General features: G+C 38.8%; 1 protein-coding gene across 4 annotated transcripts in view; it reads left to right on the top strand.

The window, feature by feature from the left end:
• Positions 1 to 67: 67 nt before the first annotated feature.
• arhgap9 (Rho GTPase activating protein 9) overlaps positions 68 to 16,133 on the top strand; it is a 31,059-nt gene continuing 14,993 nt past the window's right edge. The window contains exons 1-6 of one of the 4 annotated variants that reach the window (XM_026305972.2): positions 68 to 298; positions 10,098 to 10,438; positions 11,331 to 11,529; positions 11,648 to 12,039; positions 14,375 to 14,599; positions 15,047 to 15,136. In XM_026305972.2, the coding sequence (XP_026161757.1) occupies positions 10,220 to 10,438; positions 11,331 to 11,529; positions 11,648 to 12,039; positions 14,375 to 14,599; positions 15,047 to 15,136 (1,125 nt within the window). In that variant the 5' untranslated portion in view covers positions 68 to 298; positions 10,098 to 10,219. Of the gene's footprint in view, positions 299 to 8,981; positions 9,105 to 10,097; positions 10,439 to 11,330; positions 11,530 to 11,647; positions 12,040 to 14,347; positions 14,600 to 15,046; positions 15,137 to 16,133 lie in introns of those variants that run through there. The other 3 variants (XM_026305973.1, XM_026305970.2, XM_026305971.2) reach the window with 3 other exon arrangements.

Raw genomic sequence — 16,133 nt, 5'->3', positions numbered from 1 at the left:
GCGCACCCAGGGGCGGCCTCTTTTGGTTGGTTCCGTGAAAATGATTTCGCACCATTGTAGCCAATGTTAACCCACCAAACCCGTTCGGCAAGAGCTATTTTTTATCCGCTTAAAGCTGCAGGAGTCACATCATGCACCGCACTGGACAACCTTTATGATGTTAATTTGCTAAAGTGCACGGTGGAGTTTGATGTATATATCCCTTTGTCACGTAAATTGCCTGCAGTTATCAATATTTGCATTCTCATCAAGACGCAACTCAAAAACCACAACTGAACCGTCATCACGTCGCTGCAAGGTAGGTGATGCTGCTGTTGTCTCACATACAAAGATTAGATTTTGCTTATTTATCTATTTGGGAAACTTCTGTGCTGCGAAAATGTAATTGTGGTAAGTATTTATGCAAGTGTTTACGTGATGCTCAATATCGCTGTTTTAATCTACTCTGATATACATGAAATTAAATTCTAAACAAAATTAATTGAAATTAATTAGACAAGTAGTCTGAAATGTAATGTAGATTTATTTAAATTCATCTAAAGATGTTTGGGCACATTGTTCCATTACGTGCCACATTTGACTACAGGTTTTAAATACTATAATATTATAATATATAACTGTAAACACTATGAATAATATTATCACATGTATCCCATGACTGTAATTGTCTTTTATTTCATACTCACCGTTTGATCTGTAAATTTGCAAGATGTTTATGTTTTATTTTTAACAATACATTTGAACTGATTCATTGTAAAGTTGATTTAAACTATTTTTTGTAAATTGTAATAAAATAAAATTTTAAATCTAGTGATCCAGTCTACTGTAAAGTTTGGATAAAAAGTCATAGGTAGGCCTGTGATGCAACTGTTGCAGTAATATTTAGCAACATGCACAACTATATCACAAATTTTCTGCTGTTAAAACAAGTCTACCTTTTTCCAAAACAACTTAATTTTCCACACCATAGTGTAAAATGACATAGAGTGCATACTGCTCAGACTCAGCTTGGTCAATGCAATAGAGTCACAAAGTGCCAAGCTATAGACCATGCTTAAAAACACTTTAACCTCCAACCATTTCCTGCTAAGGAGCACTTTCCACTTTTTTTCAGTTTCCTGTTCAGCCTCTGCCTCGTGCACTGTTTGACATAGAGTATAATACAGGGGTTTTCATATATTTCTTTTTTGTATAACTTTTTGTATACCTTTTCCTTTACACAATAATGCGTTCTCACATGTTTCACCACTACAGTGGTGTTAATTCTCTGACCTCATCATTGATCATCTCTTTAAATGTTGCATTGATAAGAATCACTTATCGCAATATTTTACATATGTCAGACTTCTTTTTATGGGGTAATACTGTATTTGCATGCTTGTACAACTGAGTTAGCCCTCGCATGCTTCACGGAAAGCGCATGGATGGGTTAACCACAGACTGCAATGGAAACTGTGTGAGTGACGCATTGCATTTTTGCTTTTTCATAATCATTCTTAAGTCCATGCAGAGCAGGAGATTTGCTCCCTTGTTCGTCAGCTTGTGACGACACAGGCTTGAAAGATTATTCTTCTTTTGCAAGTTTGCTGATTAAAAATGCCCCGTACTACGTGCAGAATTACAGTAGCATGAGGGTTTATGAGTTCGCCGTAATTACTAGTGTGCTCCGCAGATTGCTGTTGTGGATGCAATGTCAAACGGAGATGGAGAAGCTAAAGAGTTTTACATTGTGGTGTCTTACTAATCCGACTATGCTTCTGCTCTGTGACATTTCAGCAAGTATATGGGCTAGCTCAGACTGTGAGATGGAGACAGATAGATGGATTAGCTATATAGATTAGATAGAATACTTTAATATGCACAGTAGATGCTACAGTAGTAGATCACGATGTGCAGTAAAACATCATCTACTTATCTGCTTTGTACTATACAGACAAAGTGAAAGCCACAACACAAACATGTCTTTAGTGACATCTGGGCCTTCAAAACTGCCCTAAGCTCATGGCATACATTCATGTGCAGTGGGTGCAGCTGCAGATAATATAATAAATTTATAATACTGTACATACACACAGTTGCAAATTTATTAAGTAGATTAGGTTCATTTTGTTTTTCATACAGGCTGCATAGCTGAGTGCTATAGCTGAGTGGATGCTGTAGTTGAACAAACCAGATCTTCTATTTATCCACTATACTGAACTGTCCATATGAAAGAAATCGTCTCATATCGCAACTACAGTTTAGTATCTTCTACCTACATTCACAATCAGGCATATTTAATTTTGCATTTACTTTTAGTATCTCTGCAGTGATTTGGGCTTTCACTAGATATGCATCAGTACAACACTCTAGACATCAACATTAGGATATAAAGCTGAAACTATACGAGTCAAGTGACTAAAATGTTTTGACAATAGATAAATCAATATAAATAAATCAAGGACCAACTATTCAAAAAGTTAAATAATTGGAAAAATAATTGCTAGTCAATGAAAATGGTGAAAATGGTTAGTTTCACAGGTCTGCATGCAGATTTTAAGGACACATCCTAAATTCTTCTTATTTATGGAATGTCCCTTTATAGAACAGATGACCTCTTTAAACCTGTGAAGACATTGAGGCTGTGTGCCTGCGTGCTTTGTCTCTGTAGTGTTTTTCTTGGCAGCTTTTGCTGCTCTCCCTTGTGCCCCACCAGTATTGTGCTCACTTCAGCTGCACAGGGCTGAAAGTGGGTCTTTGACTTGCCTGATCGCTTTTGACAGCTCACTCTCATCCCTGGTGGATCAATGGAGCTCAGCTCTCTTCATTAGAAACATCAATGTACTGCACATTCCCATAGGCTCTGCAACACCCCACCAACCCAGTCAGAGAGAGTGATTTTATTTTTGAGCTCTGTCAGAGATCATTTTTGACTTCTGTGTGATATTTTATTTTGTTCAATTGGAGACAGTTATAGAAATACAGTGAAAGAGACATACCTTGTCTGTTTGTCATTAATTCATACAAAACAATATGAACAATGTTGATCCAACGTTACCTTCATTGTGAATAAAACCTAGCTATTGCTTTTCCAGTTTATATCACATAGCATAAATAACATTATTACACATCTTTAGTTTTTCCGCTTCAGATTGCAAATCCATATCATGGTTTTATGTTCAGCTTAAAATGTCTTTGGATAACTCCAGTACAGTTTAAGTCCCTTTGAGTGAATGATATGAGGGACAAAAACATTGGTCATTACTTAAATGATTAGTTGATTGACACAAAAATCATTTCTAAAAAAGGTTAAAAATCAGTTGAGCTTTAAACTCGTTTTTCAAGAAATTTCAGCTTCTTAGATGAGATGTTGCTTTTTCATATCTTGACTATTAATATTTTGGGATTTACACTGTTTATTGGCTAAAACAAACACATTGGGCTGTTTATTTCTCATAGTTACAAGTTGTAAGGAGTTCAAGTCTTAAAAATAAGCATTATTTGCAGCCCAAATTTTAATATTAATGAATTAAAGAAAATTATTTGGAAGGATCAACAACCACAAATCATGTAATGTAACTGTCTGAAACATGATATACTGGAAAGTAAAAACAGGTGCGATTGGTATTTTACGCTGTATTTCATACATATATAGGAAAAGTATTTACTCATGTAAGACGCTTTTCTTCTCAAGCTTATTTCTCTTACTTAAATAAGCTTCTCATTGTTTCACCAGAATTATATTAGCAGCATATTTTACTTTCCATTTTTTCTGTAAAATGTATAAGCTAATTAATTCTTTCAAGAGTTTAAAATGCCCCTTGAGCGATTCTGCGCTACTTTGCCTAACTAGCAAACACTGGTCTCTCTGGTTGTTGTTGATATTCAAATAAGGAAAATGAATAAAAAGTTTGTTATGTGTCAATTCAGGCCACAGGGTTCATTGTGAATACATGTATTGCGTCAGCAAATGCTTGAGATGATGGCATCACACATACGAAATGTTGTTATGTGCAAAAAGAAACAAAGAATGAAGAGACATATTGCAGACACTGGAGATGGTAGTTGGTCGCAGGGGTTGTTGTCATGATGGTAGTAGCAAGAATAAGCCAATAGCTGCTGTACTCTCACCGTCTGCTTTTTGATTGGCTCACTGATCATTTACACAGCTAATCACTGAAATACTCCAGCCCACCTGTTTAGTCACACACACACACACACACACACACACACACACACACACACACACACACACACACACACACACGCACACACACACACACACAGATACACACATGTATTCACAGACACGTCCACACAAACAGCCAGCCGTCACAGTGGGAAACGCAGTGTGTGTTTCAGTGTCTCTCTCTGGTCTAGTCATCAATAATGCATGGCTTTGGGAGGATAAAAGGCTGTTTTGGCTTGAGGCATGTGTCTCATATGGAGAGAGAGTGCTAGTAGTTATAACTGTACATCCATAGACAAAGTGAGTGCTCCTTCACATGGCTATCTGCAGTAGGTCTGCTCACCAGACTGAGAGTGGACTGATTTTGGGCTAAATGCTTAGGTTAGTTAATTATTTAATAAAAGGAAAGTCCCCCCCCCCCGCCCTGTTATTTGGAGGTTTTGGAGTTTGTTGTTGTGTAAATTGAGGGTCTAAGGGTAGAGGGTATCATATGTTGTAAACCTTCTGAGAAAAAGATGTTATTTTCTGACATAGTGGGTAAATTGACTTGCCCTTTTGTTTAGCCTCATTCACACTGAACTTTATTGATTAAAATTTATGTTTGAGATCATTTAATCACTTTCGGGTTTAGTTTAGTTAAATCCTTGGAACGTGTTTGGTTGATTTAAAAAAAAAAAAAAAATTAATTCAAAGTTACTCTTTATATGAGTACAAATAGGGAGTCAGGTAAGTTGAACAGACAAACCAGGATGCTTGTTTTGGTGAATAACTTCGATATAAGAAGTTACTTGACAGCCATGGCTATATGAACAACACTCCTTTAAAGATAAAATGCTTTTTGCTTGTTTTGTGGTGATTTAAAGATGCTGTGGATGTCGTGGAGAAACTTTTTTGTCTCATTGTTTTGGTTGCAGACATACATTATGTAAATACAGTACAGTCTACATGCACGTGTGTGTTTGCTATGTGTACATAGATGTGGTAGTGCACGCAAAAACCCTTTGAAGTTCCTCATTCACTCTGTATTCCTCTTTCCCATGTCTCATCTCTCTTTGAAGATCATGTAGCTATGATTATTAAAACCGCCCTCGTTCCACTTCAAACATATGGAATTAATATAGATATGATATAACACCAAACTTTCACCCAACAACACTCTTCACTGCACTCATGTCCTGCCATGTGGTGAAGTTTCAAAGACCCAGCGAGCTAAAGTGTCATTCAGTTGCTTGGCTTAAAGATGAGCCATTATTTCTTCCTGAAATAATAGGCAGATAAAGAGTTGCTTGCAACTGTGGTACCATGTGATAGCAATGCTACTTTGACAGAATGATTTGGAAATATGTTTTTTTTTTTTTTTTTTTCTCATTATTTCACTTTGTTTGACATTGTGCAGGAAGTATGTATGTGCAGACACTGAAACACATGCATCTCACCTTTATCTTCTGAAGAAGAAAAAATAAATAATCTTAAATCCAAATTCAACAAGTGTACGTATATGAGCATACATTTGTGATGAGTGTGATGTGATGGATGTGATGCGGAAACTATACTGGACCTAAAGCACACAAACACCAAAAATATTGACTTTTCAGTGACATGTGTATAGTAGTTATTGTCATTTTTAGAGTTATTAACAAGGGAACTAAACTTTTTGTGGAAAAAACATATAAGACACAACTTATTATGGACAACAGTGTATTCATATAGGAGGGGTTTTATAAGATTTTAACCAAGTAAATGTTTACTGTGGGGAATTAGCACTCTCATGTATGCTTCAGATGGATTTTTGTACTCTTGTGGTAAATGCTGAAATCCACGACTGCCTGGAAGTTAGGAAATATGTCTGTAAGTCTGTAATGCTGGTGGTATAGCAGCACATTCTTCATATTGATAATATGTGGTATCTGATATTAACTTTCAGCCAGTAGTTGTTAGTAGTTGTTAGTCATCATCAAAACCCTGAGATGATTTACATGACCATAAGGTCTGCTACAACATTGCTAATGTCCATGTGGTAGATGTGCTAATTAAATGTGTGGTAGAGCTTTGATGTCCATTGGCATTGCTGGCCAATCAGCTCTGTGTATTGATCAATAGCTCAATCAATCAACTGTGCTGCTGGTTGCTTTTGTTTGGTCAGGGCACAGGACCTCGCTCACACTCACTTTTTTCCCTCTCCTGCTTTCCAATTTAAAACACGCGTGAATTGTAAACAGCAAGCTGCCCTGCTCTCCATCTCTGCCACTCCCCCTGTATATATCTGGGCAAAATGCTGGGATCAGCAGGGGTTCAGTCAGTAGAGGCAGGACCATTTGGTTGCATAGGATTAATTGTGTTCGTGTGCATGAGGGAGAGAGATTGTGTATTGTGTGCAACGAGGAACCTACTAGCTCTTGTTTGCTTTAGTGTTTCTTTAGCCTCACCGGCCCCTCTGTGTTTACTACACAGTTATTATTTTGGACTTTTGTGTAAGTGTGTGTGTGTGTTTGAGGCCTATCACATGCATGGATCTGTCTGTGGATTGATCTGTGACCTTAGACAACACCCTTGCTTCAAGATCATGGTGAGTCTCTCATGTTGGCTCATTTTAACTTGCATGCACACAGTCCTGAGTTCAAGTAAGAGCACTCATTCAGAGGCAGACATCTAAATCACGTCTTATTCATTTTCATCATGCTTTTTTTTTTCTATTTTTAACTGTTCCTCACCTCTGTATTTTGTCTGTGTTTGTCTATTTGTGTTTTTGATGCTGTGCCAAACTCATGCAAACTATAGGCACAACAGGGCGGCTGTGTATGCGTCTGACCATATGGTCCTCTCTATATGTCTGGGTGCATGACGTCTGAGCCCTAGCCACTGCCCATCTGACCTGCGAATACCTGCAATCTGGCCCGATTTTTGTTCTCCAGATCAGAATTTGTTACCGTCAAAATTTGCTCATTCATTTTCATCCCATTATCACTGTTGAGAAAAGCGGAGTTTGCCAGTTGCAGGAAAATAACAATGTTCTTGTCAGAGATTTACTGAATCTGTTTAAGCATTTTTAATTTTAAATGGTCATTTAGAGTGCTGGTATAACTCAGATCCAAGTGCTGTCATTAACAATCTGAGTGACGTGGTGAGAAAGAAAACTGCTTGACTTTCCTGTCCTTAACAAGCTGTGAAAGACTGAGCTGTTTACCTCCAGGAACATCCTTAAAGTACCCAAATACTTAATAATACAGCCAGAGACTTTACTGTAACAGCTTAATTTGCACATGGCATGATAAAGCCTCCTGTGTCTGTGTAGGAATTCTTTCCCTGTGCTGATATGTGATTTTATGATACCTATTTACCATTTTGTATCCTGCAAACTTTCAGTTAGACACAGCAGCTGTGAAGAGGGACAGGAAAAGCAGGTGTGCAGCGGCTTGAGGAGAGCTCTTCCTGTGTGTGCAAGAAGAGGAGCTCATGATAGAAATCAATGAGCAGGTTTTATGAATATGTTTGACTGTTTCCTACCTGTATAGCATATCACTGAAGAAATGCACCAGGGTTGTTGAGCTACTACTCTCTGCTACAGGGCTAAACTTGGTAGTAGTTAATGCTACACAGAGAGCTGCAATGTAGTCATATAGCCACACAGACAGACAGAGTTACTTACACTCTATTTTAAGTGTTGTTGCATGCAGCTAAACTACTAAAGATGTTTCAAATCAGAAAAACAAATGGCAGGAAAGAGAGGATATGACCCAAACTGTGGTTGAACCTTTTTATGCCTGTGCAGTTTCCTGTTTGCTTACTCGCCTTGTACCTCTGACTTTTGCCTCTGTCCCTTCTGAATTCAGCTGCAGTGCTCTGAACACTTATGCTTCACCTTCTCAGTAGAAAAACTTTAGCATATTTTAAATTTTCTTAGAACAAAGTCCCACTGGCATTTATTTTAGATTAAGATTTGCAAATGAAGTACAGCCCATCATGAACAGCAACAGCTGCAGTTTCATTCCTGTATAATGTACACATGCTTTTCTTGCATACACAGGTACTCATCTCATAGCACAAACCAACTTTTAAAAAAAAATGTACTAATCATAATGCAGGGGATGATGCATAATCAATCCTGTGTTTGTCAAGTCATTTAATGTCACATGATTTTATTTACAGGTAAGGGCAGCAGTTGGTGATGTTTTACATTAAAACACATTAAACACACAACAACCCAGCTCTTTTTGATAAGTATTTAAATGCTGTGCACACTCGCACCAATGCTTTTACTTATGCATGAGAAGAGCTTAGATTGTCCAAAAATAGTGGCACCACCAGTGTGGGTCTACCATACCACTTTTTGCAATGTAGTAGCTAGCGATACATTTTGCATATGTTTCATCAGGCTCATTTGTCAGCCAGAAAAACAACCCAGGTCTCCTGTGATAGTCCTGCCAGTGTTAGCCAGCCAGGCAGGCCTGCTGTCAATATGCTGGTATAGAGGGGTTTTATTGTAATTCTCAGCAGCCATGGGGGTCACAGATTCATTCGTGGGCTTTAATAACAGTGGGATTATCAAGATTCAGCCAGCTAACCCTGTCCTGCCTTCTAACCCCTTCATTTTTTTTTCCTCATCGGGCCTATTGGCTTGTTTTGCACTGGCATTCTCACTTCTTTCTTCTGTCTTGTCCATCTACTGTATCTAATTCCCATCTGTTTCTCTGTATCCCATCCTCACTAATGACATGCATGGATTTTCTCTTAATTATCTGGAATCTCTGACGTACTGTTGCAAGGTGCTTAGGGTTGTTCCCCTTATCGTGTACCCTTATGTGTGTTTTTCAGAGTGTATGAGTCTTGGTGCAGAGTTGGATGTTTTCTTATGTAAGTGGGTCTTGGCTGGGTGGAGCAGGGGTTTAGCTCAGGGATGCTGGCTCAGGTGGAGAGATGGAGACGGATGCTATTTTGGGTATGCTGCACTACTTACATCCTCCAAACACATGAGTTATTCACTCACACGTGCCTTTTAGCTTTACCAGAATGAAAGGACAATAGAAAAGAAGCATAGTGTAGTGGGTGGCAAATATCTGTAGTGGTATTTCATCCTCACCAATGTCAGTCAAATGATTAGAAATTAGAAGTGGGAATTTAGAAACATTTATCAAAATTGACTGGACCAGACCGTTATGTCTGTCTCATGCTAAAATGATTAATCTGTCAATCGATTAGTCAGATGGCAGAAAATTAAACACCAACTGCTTTGCCAGATTAATTGATCATATATACTGTATGAATATGTTGCCAGGCAACTGGCAGAGACTCCAGGAAGTTACTGTGCCTGACTGAGATGTAGTTTGGTACGTTATTCCCCTAAAATGGTGAATTGTCATGTTTGCATGTTTGCATTTGTCATATAAACTGAACAAAGACATAATGAATTAATTAGTGAGCTGTAGAGGTGTTGGTGGGCAGATTTGATTATCTCTTGGCAGAGCCAGCCTGTCTGTGTCTTTCTAGCCAGCTGTTGGCTCTAGCTTGACATTGAGATGACAGTGGTATTGATCTTCTCAACTATCGGCAATAAAGCAAATGAGTGTTTCCCAAAATGTCATACTATTCGGTTCATTGTTTTGTTAATAATGTCGGGAAATGGTAAAAACATGCCAGTCACAGCCTTCTGAAGCCCATCTTTAAATGTCTTTGTCTGATTATTAATAATAATAATAATGAACACAAAGATATTTAGTTTTCAATTATATACATTAAACAAATGAATCCTCAAATTTAAGGAACGAATGCAGGCTTATTATGATTTTTTTCTAATGTTGTCATACAGGTCAGTGATTTTCTTAGATTAACCCAGAGTACTATTTTATTTTCAGTTTACTATTTTTCTTCATTTGGACCTGCACAAAGCTAAGCTATTATTTTTCTGTCAATTTTTCTTTTGTGTCTGTTTTAGAGTATGGCACTGGCCTGGTTCCTGTCTAACCTGCTCTGTACCAACCCAACCAGCATCACCAGTAACGCACATCAGTACACTTCCAGCAAAGCTTGCTGAACAGCATTGCGTTCCGGAGAGCCATGCTGTCTGGCACTTGGCGGCGCTCGATGGGGCGTCGGCCTGCAGCAACATCTGCGGGCAGCCCTGAGGGTATGACAGTATGTGGCATCCCCAGTGGCACGGTGGTCCTCGAGGCCCAGTATGATTACAGCTACCGCGGTGCTGATGGACGCCAAGTTTGCATAAGAGAGGGTGAACGGTTTATTCTCCTGAAGAAGACAAATGCAGACTGGTGGCAGGTGAGAAAGCAGTTCATCTTTTGTTTTATCTTCATAGCACATACAACATTCTTTAGGTATCTGAAGAGAAATCTGGGTTAAAGTGTAAGGCTGATAATATTCTATCATTGTTTGACTATCAACAGATGCCATTGAAAAACGAAACCAATGCTGTCTGTTGCCCGTACCACTAAAATCTATCTGTTCTCACCAACAATGTAAATGTAACTACTGGTTATAAATGTATAATTTTATTTCAAAAATCAAGGAAGATTTTTTGCAAAAGTTATTCAAACAGGATTTTAAAAGTTTCTTGCACTCATGCAGCAGTGTAGCGTTTTAAACATGGCCACATTGGAAATACAAGCTACTAAGATCAGCCAGGATTATTGGCACTTTTCATTGAGTTTATTACCTTTAAGAAAAATTATTATTTTATGAACATCTTACTACTTACTCGAATCAGACGTTCCGATTTTGACAGTACCTGTCACTCATGTACCTACACTCCTAAATAAGGGTGGACAATATTGCTAAATTATTTTATTACACACTTTATTTTATACCACACCTAAATTATGGATCAAATAACCTGATGTGTTTGTTTCGTTTTTTGTAGCTTGGTGTAAACAGTATAGCATAATCACAAGGTGACAATTTTTTGTCCTTGTACAGTATATACTATCAAATCACCACCAAAAACACACTAGACGAAGTAACATTTGGCCCATAAAGTGCTCTGAGGGAAACAACAAAAGAATTTCAGAATAGAAGCAGTTGGATTTTTGTGAAGTCAGATTTTTCTGCACTGGCTTCAGCTCTCAGCTGTGTTGCTTGCTGCTTGGTTGCACTAATTGGTGTTAGGTGAAATAAAATAACAAAAGCATTTGGAAATCTGTTTGTTCATTGGCAGGTGCGGAGAATTGGGGCAGCCAGTAAAACAAAGCCATTGTATGTACCTGCCACATATGTGACAGAGGTGCCTATTGCACCGATGAACTCACCACAGCGCCTGGTTATGTCTGCCTCACTGAACTCCAACCTCAGGATACTGCCAAGAGTGTCACTCAGTCCCAGCCCATCAGAGAGCACCTATAATAAACAGCATCAAGGTAAAGTGTGAAAGGACACCAGAGTTTGAGAAAGCATCCGGTTTACGTTTCTATTGGAACGATACATTCTCTATTATAAGAGTAAAAAAAGTTTTTTAAAAAAGTCTTTCTATTATAGTGAACAAGCCGTTCTACCACTCCATGGAAAACCTTAACTGCAACAGTGCCTTCCAGGGATTGGACAACACCCGAACAGGTGGCAGCCACTATCCCACATTGCACCTCTCTGGATTCACCTTTACCCCCAACTCTCCCACCTCCACATCAGATCACCTGATGGTCCCAGGGTCCTCCACAACTTCCACATACCATACAGCACCACCAAACCCCAGGGTGGTCCCCACAATAACACGGAGCCAGAGTTCTAGCAACCTGTCTGAAAACCTCATGGAGAACCCATATGATGAGGTGGGAGGTAGCTTCAGCAGTCGCATTAACCACAAAATCCCAAAGAAGTCCTGTAGCCAGTGGGACATGGTGGGGCCTTGTGGCAGGAACAACCGTCTGCAGGTAGGGGGAGGCAAGACCTATAGATATATGAGAAAATGTGCGCTTTATGTTCATTTGGTGTCTCTTCATGGTAATTTCTCAGCCTGCTGACATCTTGGGGCACACAGTAGTGTGCATTAGGCCATGGCCTCTGTTTTCTAAATCTGCTTTCAGCTTGGACAAAATGTGGCAAAACATCCAGGTTGAAAAATACCAGTGTTTACCTTCAATTAAACTAAACCACAGTGGTGAATGTTTGCACCAGTCTGAGTAAGGCTTTGGCCCAGGGAAACTGGGTCAATTGTGTCATATAAAACAGCTGACTCAGCAGGACTCAGACCAAGGATCTGCACACTGTACTGAGAGATGCTGTAGAATGTAATTTAATAAACATATTTGTAATGTTAAAACACGTGCACACAAATTCACACATCCATGTCTGTCAGTATTACCACAATTAGAAATTACCTATAGGACCGGAACTGGCTTCCAGACTAGTTGTGATATCAAAACCATGATTGCGGATGTAGTTCTCCTACTCATATTTTAGGTGATATCAGGCAGACTTTAAAGAACTCATTTTTAGGTGGTCTCCCTTCTTCGTGATCTTCACATCTGATTTTTTCTGATGCATTTTGAAAACCATAAAATAACCAGATAAAAAAATATGTTTGTACAAATAAATTTTGTGAGAGCTTTCTGTTTGGATCTCACCATATGATGGAGTTCAGCTATGGCAGCAGAGGTTGTGTTCAATTTACGTCAGTGCTTGACCTTAGTAATCCTCCCAGAGCAGCAATCAAGCTCACGCTGTCATGACGTCAGTTCACTATATTACATCAGAGGGGATTAGCCAAGGCACTGTTGGTGAGAGGAATCCTTGAGGTTATGACTCTGTCAGCTGAGGGAAGCTCCCCAAGTATCTGAACTGTCTCTATGAAAGGCATTTTGCCTCGACTGAACTGTGCACGCACAAGTGATTTCAGCCTCTGGATAACTATAATCTCATTCTCTCTTCCACCTTGTCTTTCTCTGTATCTGTCCCTCCCTCTTTCCATATGAAGACCTTCTTCATTCGAGTCTTTAATACCAGTAAGCAGGATTATTGTGGCCACACATGCAGGTCATAACTCCCTGAGAGAAGAAGCTCTCTCTCTCACCCTACAGTTTTGTGATCACTATTTGAGTGTTGCTTCACAGATCATAAGAAATTTCAATTCATGTTACTCTCATACTTAAGGGGGCAGAGATTAGTAAGATTAGTTTAATTTTTAATGTTTAAATATATTTTCGAGCTTTTTCAACACTTTAAACTGAGTGTTGCTCAGTTTTTATGTATTTTATTTTTCCATTGCATGGTCAAAATTGCTGTTTACAAGTGGAATGAATAACACTTGAGGAAGTCATTACTGTATTATTTTTATTTAATTTATTTGATGTACATATTGTATAAAAGTGCCCTTTTCATCACATTTTGCTTTTCTTGAATTTCATTTCAAATGGGTGGGTCTTATTTAACAGGGTTATTGATAGATCTTTGTCATAAATGCTTTGTATAGCATAGTTTTACTGATCCATGGCCCTATTTGACCCTGTTTAGAAGCACTGGGTTTTGAATTGATGAGGACAGGAAGCCTCATGTGAGCTCATGAGTCAATGCTGCCTCCTGGAGTAAAATACTCACATCCCTTTTAACATGTGTTTCAGCCAGCTAACCTATCATTCAGTTAGTTAATTATTGCTCAGCTATGTTTTTTTTATAAAAGTGATCTTTAATGCATATCCCTTCACTTAAATTCTTTGGATTCTTAGATCTTCTCACTTGTACCATGGAGGAGAGCCCACACATTTTAATAAACTCGGTCTTAAACCAAAGTCTTGATAGTAAGACCTGGTGGGATTTACTTAGTTCTCTTTGTGGCATCTGTGGGGTTTAATAAGTACATAAATCTGAGCTTCATGACAAAATTCAGCTCATTGTTTAGCTGTCCAGCCTGAAACTTTCCTGTGTTTTCACTCTCGAGTAGAGAGCAAAAACAGCTAGAAGACAGTGAACAATGGACTTAATCACAAGGTGACCAGAAACGCAACTCCAAATGAATTACAGCTACTAGATGTGTAAATTTGCAACTGTTTGCTAATAACAACCCTATATTATATATATATATATATATTATACGTATAACAACATGACAACAACATATAGAAATATTGCAGAGGTCTCACTTCTATTTCCTCTATGTTCACCCCTGGTTTTGCCTCTTTCTTTAATTCCTTCCCTGCGCTCTTCTCTCTGGCATTTTTCTTCTTAAATCTGTGTGAATACCAGGTCCCAACAGAGTCCTATCTGTCACAGTTATCTTGGCAAGACTCCCCTCTTTACAATGAGATGCAGCCAGAGAAACGTCCTTCACAACCAGAGCCACCCAGCCCTGCCCCAGGTCAGAAGCCTCTTCAGATCATGGACCTCTGGGAGCAGTACTTGGACCCAGCTACGGGTAGATACTACTACATCAACACCATTACCATGGAGAGGTCCTGGAAGCCTCCTCGCCGGGCTCGTGGACGCATGACCAACAAGGTATGACAACCCAACACATCGTCTGTTCATTCACTGTTTGTTACTCCTGCTGAAGTGGTGTTTTTCTTTACTTTCACTAAAAATGCCTTAAAAATTGAAGAACAAATTTGCAAAGCTGAATGAAAAGGGTCTGAGCATAGAACAGAAGAGGATGCTTATTTATTTGCTCTCATAGTTTGACTGTATCAGCACTGAAAAGGGACCTTTTCAGCTAAAGGAGCAACCTGCTTTGAATGTTTTGTTTTTACATGAAGTGGCACAGAGAGGGATGTGCACACAGTGATTACAGGACAGGTCTCCTCAGCTGGAAGCCAAAGGCTGGTTGCACATCGGGAGATTCATACATGAATTTGAGTGTCACCTACACTATGGACTCTCACCATGTAACTATCAGCTTGTACCATATCAATGATCTTCCCTGTTTGACAATCTGTGTTTGTTCGACAGGCCACTCCCGTACAAACTCAGACCTTACCTCGGGAAACCAATCATATGTCACTACCACTTTCTGATGCTAGCAGTGGAACAGTGCACAAGGTAAATATGCTGTACTTCTTAGAAGAACATTCAGCCTCCATCATTTTTTTTTTTTCTTTCAATTTGGCAAATAAATTCTCAATCAGCCTTTGGACCACTGTTTATACTAACTACAGTAAAAATTGATGTAGTTCATTGCACTGTAATTGTCACACATTTTTTTATCATATTTACAGACTGTGATCTTTAATCACACAGAAGTAGGGTAGCCATTTCCTTTTAGGTGAACTATATACAATGTCAATGTCTCTCTCAGCTCTATATTTTAGTGTGAACCTTTTGCATCTATAAAATATATAGCCGTTTGTTTCTTAATTTGTGTTCTCATTCAAATTCGCATTGTCCTATATTCAGTGATCCGTGTTATGAGGAAGTTTATTCGGTTGAAGTGGTGAGAACTATTCGTGAGATATGACAGTGTTAGGGCAGTCACTGATAAGTCTATGTGGTTGGTTTAGTGTGTTACAATCATTAATTTGGTTCTTCTGAAGCTACATGAAGCTTCTATGTTTTCAACATATTACTTAGTGCTGTGATTTAAATAAATAAATAATTCTTTTGTAGTGTTTTTAAGTTATTCATGGCTGTAAACACAGACTGAATTAACCTTTCTGCATATAACACTGTTGTCAGCCTCTTATCAGTCACCCAGTGCACAGTGTCCAGACGAGCACAGTGCACAAGATTAAAGCAGAGAGAAAAGCTGAGCGCAGCCAAATTAGATGGGGGATTACATCTTTCTACTTGCCCCATCAGCTGCTGACTGACTCTCACTGACTCGCAGATTTATTTATTACATTTTCTTTTTCTTTTTTTTTTTTTTATTATTGACTGCCCTCTGGTGCACACGTCCTCTCAAATATTGTTTTTATTGGGCTAATCCTTGACCTGATGCAGATGAGCAGAAGCCATTAGGACCACACACAGAGAAAGACAGATGACTGTTTTAAACCCAGAACATGACAAAACTTCCCATCAGCCTTAAACCCCAGCCTGG

This window comes from Mastacembelus armatus, chromosome 5, assembly GCF_900324485.2.
Source record: "Mastacembelus armatus chromosome 5, fMasArm1.2, whole genome shotgun sequence".
Classification (NCBI taxonomy): domain Eukaryota; kingdom Metazoa; phylum Chordata; class Actinopteri; order Synbranchiformes; family Mastacembelidae; genus Mastacembelus; species Mastacembelus armatus.
Note: the sequence above shows the minus strand (reverse complement) of the source record. Positions and strands in the feature narration are given on the sequence as shown.